Below are 13,094 nucleotides of genomic sequence, written 5' to 3'. Positions count from 1 at the left end.
AATCCTCTGGATTTCAGTGGTGTTTATTGTGATTTCAACTTTTCCGTTTCTAATTGTATTGATACAAGTTTTTTCCTCTTTTTCTCCCTTAAGTTTGGCTAAGGTTTTATCAGTCTTATGTATCCTTTCAAAGAACCAACTCTTGGGGTTAGTGCCCTTCTGAGAAAAGATGTGAAAGCTTGTCTTCACTTTCTGCCAAATGAGGATACAATGAAAAAATTGTATACAATGAAAAGTTTTCAGACGAGGAAGTGGCTCTCATCAGACACTGATGTGCAGCCACCTTGATTACCTTCATTTTGGACATCCTGGCCTACAGAACTGTAAGAAATAAATGTTTATTGTTAAGCCAAGTAATTTGTAGGGTGTTTTATAGCAGCCTGAAATAAGATCTAGAGCAGTGTGGATGAATCTATGGCACATGTGCTGCAGCGAACTGTTAATATCATTGAAAACTCTAAAAGGTTTGCCATCACTGATCTAGAGCATTACTGGTAACTTTAGGTTTTCTTGCATTCATGCTTTTTCTTCTAACAGTTCATCTGCAGGCTCATTTTTGTTTCTAAAGCATAAGTCTGATCATGTCCTTTTTTTGCTCAGCCCTTCAATAATTTTCTTTCCTACAAAACATAGTCAAATTGTTTAGCATCCTTCCTTGCCTTCCCTGTTGTGGTCACATTACTTCTTCCACTTTTAATATCCTGCTGTTTGTTTCACTGGCAAGCAAATGGAGAGCAGTGTCATACTGTGGTTATAGGAGGAGAATCTAGAATCAGATTGGATGGATTTAAACACTGGTTTTACAGCTTAGCAAAATTTGAAGCATTTTACTTATAACTTGTTAACAATCAGAGTTCCCAATTGAAAGATAGGCTTAAGGGTAATAAATGATGATGATGTTATCTATATAGTGTTCAGTACAATGTCTGTTATGTGATAAAACTATAATAAACATTAACTGTTACTATTACTCATATGGTTCTTGGCTTTCCTAGTTCCCCTACCTTCAATCTAGTACACTTGAAGGTAGGTCAAATGCTACCTTCTTTGAGCTACTAAACCATAAATTCTCTTGTATCAGCATTGTTGTTTTGTTTGTTTTTATCCTTACCTGTCATGTGTTATTGTTTGAGTATATAGTTTATGCCCTCTTGGGTTTTAAGATTGGTCAAGGCTGGAACTGTGTCTCATTTGTATCTTCTATAGTGTTTCAGGTGGCACATATGAACAATTGCTTAGTATTTTCTGAGTATGTGGCTGAGTGGTGGTTCTGTCTTGCTAGGTTTGTTACATATGTGGCCTAAGGTAGTTGCCTGTTGAATTAACTTCCTTTAAAATAGAGTCTTCCTAGTTTCTAATGTTTTTAGATTGTTAAATTATACTTTTCCAACTTAACAGAGTAGTTCGGCAGAGTAGTGCTACATTTTCCTTTAAGCTATTTTTGTTACTTGCTTATGCATGAACATTAGATCTCTTACAAAGTATAATTCTGATGCTATTTAATTTCTTTTTTTTTTGGTACCAGGAATCAAACTCATGACCTCGCGCTTTCCAGGCAGGAGCTTGCGCCGCTGAGCTATATCCCCGGTGATGCTATTTAATTTCAAAATAAATTTCAGTTAGGTGTCTTCCTCTATTATTGAACCTGTGTGGGCCAGAAAAACAAAGGGCTTCCACAGGGATGTTACCACATTTAATGGGACTGGTAGAGTCACTTATCATATTAAAAGGAATTAAATATACTTCTAACCCCTTAAGATCTCTGTTGCTTAAGCATTGAAGGTACAAATAATTTGCTTTTAGGAAATTTCATTACATTTAGATTAAGTTCACAGGAGAGTAGAGATCAATCACTTTAGATTATCTGAAACTTAAAAGAGTGGCTGTGATTAATCGTTGCACTACATAATTTTAAAACTGGATTCTGTGAAGGAAAAAGGAAAAATAAAGTTGACAAGTGAAAGGGCAAGTGAAGATATTTCTCCTTCCTTCACTAGATTATGAGCTTTTCTTCAAGGGAAAGGAGTACATTTTGCTGTCTGTCTCTAAGCTTTGTCAGTGCTTCAGGCAGTAAATATTTGTTGAGTAGCGTATGTTGAGTCAAGTTCTAAAAACTTGGAGATTGTATCTAACGTTATTTCTATGGTGTTATAAAGCTTTCTTATTCTCTAGCACATTCTTTGAAGTTGTGTTCCCCCAATGTGTTTTTCAAAAGTCTTTTATGAAGAAGAAAAAATAAAACCAAAGCTTATATACAGCTTTAAGGGCTTTTCTTTCTTTCTTTCCCTTTCCCCCTACTTTTCTTTCTCCCCTCCATTCCCCTCCCCTCCCGTGCCCTCTTCTCTCCTTTCCTTTCCTCTCCTCTCCTCTCCTTTTTTTGTTCTTTCTTTCATACTCCTTTTCTAGAGGTGTAATGCTGTTTAGTCAAAGCCTACATACTGTTACCCTTGTCAGTATGGAAGCATTTCTTCCTTCCCCTAGGACTACATTTATAAAATAGTAACTTTGGTTGAAATACATTCTTTGGGGGTTAACATATTAAGTTTTTTTGGGGGTAGTAGTGCTGGCATTGCACCCAGAGCCTTGAACATGCTGAGTACATGCTCTACTGCCAAGTTGCAGCCCCAGCCCAGAATTTGTTTTTATAGTATTGGAGGGGATAGTTACTATAACTGGAAGTGGGAAGATGAAAAGATTCATAATTCTTGAGCCCAGTCCAAAATACAGGTTTTTTAGTGTTTTAGACACATTAATAAATAAGATAATATAGGTACAAGAAAGCCAAAATGCATCATATATTAGGCAACATATGAAATGTGTTTTATAAATGATAACATTATTGAGTTTACTGTTAAAAATAGTAGAGGGCCAGTATAGAAAAAAAAGAAAGATTGCCTAAAATTTTAATGTTTTCCAGAAAACTAATTACAAGTTAGTCTGTTTATACATTGTTCATGTCTTTAAATGTTATTGAGTCATTTTAAATTTAGCTTTTAAAATTTTTCTTTTATAGGAAACATCTGAATAACAGCTGATTTACTATTATGTAAAAATGTTTATAATAAAAATGTTATTTGCCCTTATTGAAAGTAATATATTGATATCAGTTGCTTCTAGGTCAATGGCTTCTAAGACTCCAGTTGGTTTCATTGGACTGGGCAACATGGGGAATCCAATGGCAAAAAATCTTATGAAACATGGCTATCCACTCATTATTTATGATGTGTTCCCTGATGCATGCAAAGAGTTTCAAGAGGCAGGTGAACAGGTAAGGCCTTTTCTTAAGATTTACTTTAGATTTTAATATTTAAAAATTCATTCAAGTAAGTGATAGCTCCTAAGAAGTATATCCAGTGGAGTTCTGAACCTAGTTTGTTGTTAGATTTATATCATATATTTAACATTCATTCAGTTTCAGGTTGCACAACAAAGGAGCAGGTCCATTAGATAATTGGGGTAGGGAGTCTGTTCTTTAGCTGTTGACCCAGATCATTTCTCAGGTTTGGTCTGAGGGCTTTGCTTTGCTCTGTTAGTTTTCTGAGGTAGTATTTCCTAATTACTATATTGTTAAAGCAGTTAGCTTGGTAAAAATAGCCTCCTGTGTAAGTGAAAGCAGGCATGGTTGTCATAGAATGGAAATAGGCTTAGTGATATGAAGCTTAGCTTGAGCTGCAGCTCAGATACTTACATGCCGTCTTAATGGGGGCAAGTTATTTTACCTCAGCTGGTTTCCTTATGTGTGAAATGTAGACAGTGATAACTTATGTCATTAGATTGTAAAACACAAATGAAAGTATATATGTGAATGCATTTTGTAAATTGTTCATGAAAGTACTTTGTGAGTATATATTAGATATTGGCCATAAGGTAGGAGTTAGCCTAAAAACATGGTATACTAAAGGTGGAATTATGACAAATAATTCCTGTATTGTTTTTAGGCTACCGTTTATGTTTCAAGCATTTGGGGACTAGAGTTATTCATACTGAATGGTAGTTTAACATGCTAGTTAAACATATGTTTCTTAAGTCTTGTGTTGTTTGGATTTGCTAAACTTTATTAGTAACTCAGACGACAAGAGACCATGTATTAGTATTTAAGTTTAGAGTTTTATTGTTTCTAGATACATGGAAAATTTTGTACAAGTTGTAGAGTATTAACTGAGGGTGAAATGTGATCCCTGAACTTGGAGAATACTAACAACTTCCTGAAGAAATAATAGATAATTGAAAAAGGTGAGAGAAAAATAACTTCTCTGCAGTTAACTTCTGGGTAATAGGCTTGAAAGCATATACAGTACTATTGCAAATTGCAGTGTTTGGGTAGTGAATAGGTTTAGGTAACTGAGAAATCATTTGCAAAACTGGATATCCTGTATCTTCTCTTCTGTGGTTTATGTGTCACCTGAAATGATAGTAGTGTTGATTGAGAATGTGAGTGTGATCTGGAACTGTTTCAAGTAGTGTTGAAACTGCTTTTGCTCATACAGTCTGTGAAAAGAGACACCCGCAGTGCAGTGAGCTTACAGCTGACCTGAAATAACTTAGGCACTTAGTAGCCTTGTTGGTAAGATTTGATGAGCTATTTTGCTAGAGAATCTAGAAGAGGCGATCTTTTGCTGTGTTCAGATATGGTATACATTTTAAGTTGATATTCACTTTGAGACAAATCAATTAGTAGTTGTTATGAGGAGATGGATTATTACCTTTTGAGCTAATGCATCTGTTTAGTGTTGTCACTTTTCAGTGGTTGATGTATTTGTTAGTAGGAGTGACAGGTCTATTCAGTCCCTAACCTGAGGAAATGCCTTCAGTTAAATACAGAATTTAACCAAAGATAGAGATAGGAAATGAATGGAGACTATTTACCTGTACTGGCAAAGCAGATGTTTATGGACTTTTAAATTATTACTGATGCCATTATACTTCCCTTAATGCCTATAGCACTTACAGCTTATTTGTGGAACAACTGAAATGATCATCACTGCTTTGTGAATCTCTTCTGCTGCTTCTCAGGTTTCCAGAGCTGTCTGATGCTCTGCCTGAACTATCTCATAGTCTGAAGTTACCCCTCTTACCTCTATTCCCCAAAATAATTCTTTTTAGTAATTTTAGGTAGCTGTGAGGGAAGGCTACCTTAAGACTAAGGGTTAACCCTATACCAGGCACTGGGTTCATCCCCGACCCCTGCCAAAAAGATAAAAAGGAGTAAAGCTTATTTACATTTTAAAAGGGAGAGAAAAGATGCTAATATTTAGTGAGCACCTACTATATCTTTTGATAAAAATTTTGTATGTATTATCGCATTTTATTTTTGCAACAGAAGTATTATCAGGAAACTGGTATACGGGAGAAGTGAAATAATATCCTCAAGGATATACAGTAAGTGAACAGCAAGAGTCAGGATCTAAACACAGGTCTGCCGTTGGCTTCGCACCTTTTGATTATGTGTGAAACATTTTGGAGTGTTGTAGCATCTTCCTTGATGATTCTGAAATGCAGCTACTCATCTTCATAGTCTAGGTTACTGGAAAATAAAGTGTCTAGATCCTTTTGGGATCAATGATCTTAAGTCACTAATCATGTCTCTTCTGTCCCTTCTCTCTTTAATGTCTGAGCCTATATCCATAGGTTTGGTGGAATTAAATAATATTTATTAGAATGGGTTGTTTAGAGGGTATACAGTGTTTAAATAGTGGCCATCATAAAGTTGTTTTATAAAATTCTTAGAACACAGGTGTAAATCTTTGTGACTTTGGATTTGTAAAAGCATTCTTAGATATGACAGCAAAAATGTGAACAACAAAATTAAAAATAAGTTAATTGACCTTCTTCAAAATTAAAAACTTGTACACCGTCAAGGAAGTAAAGCCAGGCATGGTGGCATATTCCTGTAATACCCTGGGAGGCTGAGGCAGGAGGATTGCAATTTCAAGCTCAATCTGGGCAGTTTAGCAAATTAGCAAGATTTTGGCTAAAGATTTAAAAAGGCTGGGAATGTAGCTCAATGTGAAGTCCCTGGGTTTAATCCCTAGTACCTTCAAAAAAAAAAAAAAAGTGAAGAGACATTTCGCAGAGTGGGATAAGATATTTACAAATATACCTCTGATAAGGATATAACAAGAAGTTTTACAACAGAAACATAAAAAGATAAGTAATTATATTATAAAGGATTCAAGTAGACATTTCTTGAAGTTGTATAAATGGCCAATAAACACATGAAAAGATGTTCAACACAAAAACCAGAAAAGTACAGTCAAAAGCACAAGACAGCCACACACTAGGATGGCTAGAATAAAAAAATTAGACAAAAAGTGTTCATGAGGATATGGAGAAATTAGGACCCTTAAAATGTTAAATGGTAAATCCACTGTGGTAAAGAGTCTAGAAGTTTCTCAAATAATTGAGCATTGGGTTATGACAAGACCTAGTAACTCTACTTCTAGGTATATGCCCAAGAGAAGTGAAAACATGTGTCCACATGGATATCTTTCATAATAACATGACTCGTAATAGCCTAAAAGTGTAAAAAACCCAAATAGAGATCTGTGAATGAAAGGATAACCAAAATGTGTTCTATCTCTATAATGGAATATTACTCAATAATTAAAAGGAATGAAGTGTTGCTATTTCTTACCATGTAGGTGAACTTTGAAAACAGGCCAAGTAACAAGTCAGTCACAAAAGACCATGTACTGTATAGTTCTGCTCGTGAAAGTCTAGAGCAGCGATGGCCAACTTTTTAGACTTTTCAGTGATAACAAACAGCCCACTGTGACGTGTGTGCTGTAGGCTCACCCACACCGGTCTAGCTCGTCTAGACTAAGAAAAACTATCGAAACGGAAAGTACACTAGTTATTTTGTACTGAAGGGGAGGTACAGGTGAGCACAGAAGTATGTGGCTAATGGGTATAGAGTTGCTTTGAAAACTCCATATTTAGAGTTCTATAATTTACTGTAGTGATGGTTGTACCTATCTGTGAATATACTAAAAGCTATCAAATTATAGTTTAAATGGACTTATATGATAATATGAATTATATCTCAGTAAAGCCATTAAAAAAAGGAGGGTTGGGAGTGTAGCTCAGTGGTAGAATGCACATGCTTAGCGTGTATGAGGACCTGAGTTTAACCCCCAGCACCACCAAAAAAAAAAGGATATATTTATGTCCTACCCCCTAGTACCAAGAAATGTAACATTTTTGCAAATAAGGTCTTTGAAGATACAAGTAAGGTAAGGGTCTTGAGATGAGCTTATCCTGGATTTAGAGTGAGCTTAAAATCTAATGACACATGTCCTTCCAAGAGACAGAAAGGTAGAAGACACAGAGTGGAAGGCCATGTGAAAATGGAGGCTCGTATTAAGAGTTATGCTACTGCAGGAAGCCAGGGAACTCTAGGAGCCAGCAGAAGCTAGAAGAGGCAAAGAAAAGACTCTCCCCTGAGCCTAACTTTGATTTCAGACTTCTAGCCTCCAGAACTGTGAGAGTCAATTTCTGCTGCCTCAAACCACCACTCTTGTGATTTGTTGTGGAATCTGTGAGAAACTAATACAGCAAGTATTGGTTTTTGTTTTTTTGTTTTTTGGTACTGGGAATTGAACTCAGGACCTTGTGCTTGCCAGGCAGGAGCTTGTGCCGCTGAGCTACATCCCTGGCCCTACAGCAAGTATTGGGAAACTAAAAAATGCCTATTTGGAATCCACCTTTGCTACTTAGCATCTGTGCAATCTTGGGCAGGTTTTTTTGTTGTCTCTAAACCTGAGTGTACTCATGTGTGATATAAGAATAACTCCACCTTTTTCTTTTTGAAATTATTATTTTTTTTAATAACTCTACCTTTTCATAAAAACATTACGGGGGTTAAGTAAGTTAATATATGAAAAGAATGTAAATTCGTGTTTGGTACATAGTGAATACTGTGTGTCAGTGTTAGCTGTGACTGAGCTGTACACAGTTCTTAGTTCCTCTTCTAATGCTCTCCATTCAGTTGGCAGTGCCAGTATCTCCACTTCCTTGTGAAGAAAATATACTTTTTATTGCTCTGATTACCACAGGTTAAGGATTTGGGATGAAATGGAAAAATATATGTGGAAATCTTGAAACTTCTACCATTGTGCAAAACAGTGCCTGAGGGATTAAAGGTTAAGAAGTTCGCAGTATATTCAAGTTGATGGATACGTTTTAATGACAGGTGCTCATCTCCCCCAACTTCTCCACCCATGTTACTGTATTAAGTGAAGCTAACGAGGTGAAAGCCAAAGAAAACAAGTGTGCTTTTCCCCGAGAAGATTGTAGAAAGGCTGCTACTTAATGTCTGGCATTGCCTACCTTTCTGTTGGAGTCTGCAGCCAGGAAAAAGAACCAGAGTAGACCTGTCTAGTGCATAGAGTGATCAGCTGGTTCTAAAGATCTCATAAAATGTACCGCGTGGTTACTAAGAAAGCAAAAGTTTTAACGTTTTACATGACTATGTGTAATCAACTCACTTCTGCCTTTAAATGTTAACCTAGTCTGATAAGGTGTTTATAATTGGTTAAATTTGTTATATGTGCTTATGTCCATAAAAAAAATGTGAAATTTCCTGTTTTACCATCCCTTTATTATGTTCTTGTTTCTATTGGAAGTTCAGGTTTGACCTACAACATCATCTCAACTCTTAGCATCTTTTTTAAGAATGTAACTGATGGTAGTCATCAGAGAAAACAGGAATCAATACATTGTGAACATAGTGGTTTAAAAACATAAAGTCTGCATGTGATTGTGAAAACCTGTAATGAGTGAATCTGCAGTCCTCTGGAAGGACGAGGCAGGAGAATCACAAGTTGGATCCCAGCCTGGGAAATTTAGCAAATTAGTGAGACCCTGTCTCAAAATAAAAAATAAAAATGAAGAGCCGGCGATTTAGCTCAGTGTGAAGGTGCTGGTTCCAGTATTCAGTACCAGAACAACCAACTTTCAAGAACGAAAAACAACAATAAAACCATAAACTGGAACCACACAGCCTGGGCCAGAATTTCAGCTCTACCACAAGCTAGCCCTGTGACTTCAAACAGGTTACCTAAGATTGTGTCTGTTTAGCTTTCCTCATCTTATAAAATAGAGACAATAATAGTATCTGCCTCTCTCTAAGTCCCAGAAAACCTGACAGAAAGTGCTCTTAGTGCCCCTACTGCAGCTGCTAGTACTGTTGCTATGGATTTGATGGTTGTATCTGTCCTGTATTTCTTTATGATCTTTTTTCCCTCAGCATCACACATATACACTGCAGGATCTTGGCCAAGTCACTGAGTCCAAAGTACTTTTGGAAGAGAACTATAGATTTTTTTTTTTCTTTTAGACAGGGTCTCACTATGCAGTTCAAGCTGGTCTTGAACTCACTTTGTAACCCAGGCTGGCCTCGAACTCGCAATGATCCTCCTACCTCAGTCTTCCAAGTGCTGGGATTACAGGCGTGCACCACCACACCTGGCTGTAGACATATTTTAAATGGCAGTGGTAAAACTAAGAGATGAGATGATTTGACAGCATTCCTGCTTTAGGATCTTTCCTGCATTGTTCCTTCCATTCCACTTTTATTTATGGAAGGTACTTGTAATTTAAGGCTTAGCATCAAGATCATGTCTAGGTTTTTCTTTTTTTTTTTTTTTTGAGATGGTGATGATTTGTGCCAAAAGTTTGGTATATATTCATTATTCATGTGTGAGATTTCTGGTTGAACTACATTTAATTAGGTCCTCTTTTCTTTAAAAACTTGGAAACTATTTTATTGTAAGACAGGAACATATTTGAAAATGAAATAAATCTCTTGGGATCTAGTCTGGCATCCACTCAAGTCTTACTAAATGAGAGCTTTAAAAGCATCTTGCTGAGTGGGCTCTAACATTGTTGTCCAAGTGTTTCAAGTTATAGGCACAAACTTTTTTTTATTCTTTATGTTTTATTTTATTTTATTTATTTATTTATTTTGTCTTTTTGAGACAGGGTCTCACTATGCAGTTCAGGCTGGCCTTAAGCTCACTTCTTAGCCTGGGCTGGCCTCAAACTTGCAACAATCCTCTTGCCTCGGCTTCCCGAGTGCTGGGATTACAGGTGTGCACCACCACACCTGGCCTTTTTGTTTTTATTTTAAAGAGAATAAACATTTTTTGAAAAGCTTAAAAAAATTTTTTTTCTAGTGTAGTGTAGTTTTGAAGTAACTGTGCTTTTCTGCTTTGAAGGACTAAAAAAACACAGAAGTAGTGAGTTTAACAAAGTCATGTTCATATTATTTCTTGAAATTTTTGTTATCTACCAGGTTTACTTGGAAATAGTGCTGAACTTGACTTACATTTCCTTGTCTCGGAGGAGACGGCAAGATTTTTGTCCCTATATAAAGTGACTAGGCAGCAGTTATATATCATTCCAGTGGCCATGTAGAAAGGAGATCCTTCAGATACTTTTGGCTCTCCTCTCCTTCTTCCTCCCCTCCAGCAAAGCAGATTTTGCCTTTAATCCATCCTGTCCTCTACTCTTGCCATTGATATATGTCAGAATACAGATGAACCAAAGTTAAATGGAGAGAGATTGGCTATAAGGGTTCCTAAAGACTATAGATACTGTGATATGGCAACCAATCTTCTGTAGTCAAGGTTGAGATAATACAAAGTAGTGTCCTCTTAATTCACAGCAGTGTAAGAATGAGGCAGTTGGGCTTCTCAGGAGATCTTTCTGGAGAGCCCCAGCAATCTGAGCAGAGCTAAGGCTCAGAGTCTGCCAGCCCAGTGACTGTCCACAGATGTGGAAGTGTTGAAGATCTGTGCAGTGTGTCTCCTGCTAATGTTGTCCATTTGTACTGAGTCACTGCAGGTGCTTCTAGTCCCATCAGCCTTTTTTCACAGGGACTATATCTTCCTAGAATTTGTTTACTAAATATAAGCATATTTCTAAGTTTCCTTTCTATTTGGAAGATAGAAACCCCAAAATAACTCAAATTCTTATTTTTATACATTGGAAAACCGAGAGGTTAAGTGATTTGCACAAAATCACATGACTTCTTGGCTGAACTGTAACTAAACCTGGGTCTTGGCTTCCGCAAATTAATGTTCCTGTCTTTGACTCATGCTGTCTTTGGTTATCCACAACATTAGCAGATGTAATTGAAGGGACTCTAATTAGTTTGGTTTCTAAAGGGTTTTGTGGTTAGTGTCAGATTGGTGATGAGGTTGGTATTTTCCCCTCAGCTTTTGAGTTGTGGCCAAGTTTTGTCAGTTGTTTCAGTCTTGAAGTATGGCAAGTTTATTTGAATGTTTGTCTAATAAATATGCCTTTGTAATATAAATTAGAGAATTGTTATCATTATATACCAAATGTACATAGTCATTAGATACAGAGCAGTTATGGCCAGGATAGTGGTGACATTGCAGCTATCACTGTCCTTGTGTATTTTTTCTGGGCCTGTGACTTTGAGACTACTTTCCTATATAATTGAGGGGTAGGAGTATTCTGGCAATCCAGGCTTCCCAAGAAGCAGATGTTAGGGATGTAGGGGGCTGATTGGCCCCCTACGAACTTAGCAGTTGGATGAATTGGCACTGCCGGTTCATGAGAATGAGAAGCTTGGAGATGTGAAGCACCCTTAGATCTGTGAACTTATTGTTGGTGCCCTTTAGGGGAACCTCTCAAGGAGTTATCTAGAAGGAACTGAATTTCTTTTCAATGGAATAGGGCTCTTAGATGCCAAAAGGAATCCTGGAATTGACTCTTAGACCTCAGGACTTACTGATATCCCTAAAGGATCTGCATGGACCTTCAGTAGAAAGCAAGATCACTGAAAGGTATACCGTTCTTTTGCATTGTGTTTACTTCTTTAAACTGGGAATTGGGACTCTCCAAGTACTGTCTATTGTTGAGATAGCTCAAGAGCAGAGAATTAGGACTCAAACAATTTTTCTTATTGCCTCAGTTTTTGAGCCACAGTTCCCTTGGATAAAGTTGAACTTGGTCAGGAAATAGTTACCTCTTTTTGAAGCTCAGTACTTACTTGAGTGTAGGAAAAGTTTTCATGTAACTTAAGTATATTTTTTGTACTTTGATGGGATATTTAAAAAATTTAAGATTTATCTATGGAAAATCCCTATTAAATATCAAAATATACAGGTTGAATGTACCTTGTAGATTCTAAAATGTTGCATTGTTGATAGATTGAAACATTGAAAGAGAGAGAATCTTTTGTTTAGCTTTAGAGTCTCAGGTGTTTTATATTTCCTACCCTGTTAATACAAAAGTGCTAGGATACTTGATTGTCTGAAAATTTAAAGAATGATTTATGAAATTGCTTTATCCAAAATTTGATTTAGAAGTTGATAGTCTCTTAATGGAAAATTGAAATGTAGTTACTTCTAGCTCATAATATTTAGATTACACACTGTGTTTGGCTTTCTGTTCTTTCACTTTCATCAACTGTACATAAAAGATAAAAAGAAGATTTTATGTAAACACACACATGAAAAGCAGACACATTCCCATTCCTAAGATGCTTACTTGTCTCTTTACATTTTCTAATGGAAAATGTCAGTTTCTACATACATAATGTATGTAGAATTATGGAGTTTTTATGTATGTAAATTATTCTGGAGACAATTCTTGAATTATCTGCCTGGTAGACTTTTGTTTGTTTTATTATTATTTTTTTTTTTAATTGAAAGGGAAGTGGTATTAGGGAAAACTTTTGCCAGAGTGGTGGATTCCTTCTATTTAGGGAGAATTTGAATCAGAGTGAGCTCCTGATATCTTCTGACCTCTTTGCTGGCTGCTGGCTGGCCAGGGCTATATGAGGGAAAGCAAGATTGCTGAGGCAAGGGCAGAGTGCAAGTGAGAGTGTGTGGACCACATGAATAGAATTAGTAGAAAATATTTGTGTAATTATGCAAGGGAGTATACTAGGTAGGCTACAAGATTAGAGGCAGGAGAATCCACAGTGGCCATCTGCAGGATCAGAGATGAAAGAATACACAATGGCTGTTGGTGCACCAGAGAGCTTGAGGTCCATTAGTGGCTCAGCCCAAGAAGATGGAAGAAGCAGAACAAGAGGGATCAAGGATGCAGCACTTCTCTAA

At 36.6% G+C, this 13,094-nt stretch overlaps 1 protein-coding gene across 1 annotated transcript in view; it reads left to right on the top strand.

Moving 5' to 3' along the window:
• Hibadh (3-hydroxyisobutyrate dehydrogenase) overlaps positions 1–13,094 on the top strand; it is a 113,863-nt gene that overhangs the window by 11,813 nt on the left and 88,956 nt on the right. The window contains exon 2 of the mRNA XM_005377465.2: positions 3,108–3,268. Coding sequence (XP_005377522.1) covers positions 3,108–3,268 — 161 coding nt within the window. The remainder of the gene's footprint in view (positions 1–3,107; positions 3,269–13,094) is intronic.

This window comes from Chinchilla lanigera, unplaced genomic scaffold (assembly GCF_000276665.1).
Source record: "Chinchilla lanigera isolate Chin_1 unplaced genomic scaffold, ChiLan1.0 scaffold00009, whole genome shotgun sequence".
Lineage (NCBI taxonomy): Eukaryota > Metazoa > Chordata > Mammalia > Rodentia > Chinchillidae > Chinchilla > Chinchilla lanigera.
Note: the sequence above shows the minus strand (reverse complement) of the source record. Positions and strands in the feature narration are given on the sequence as shown.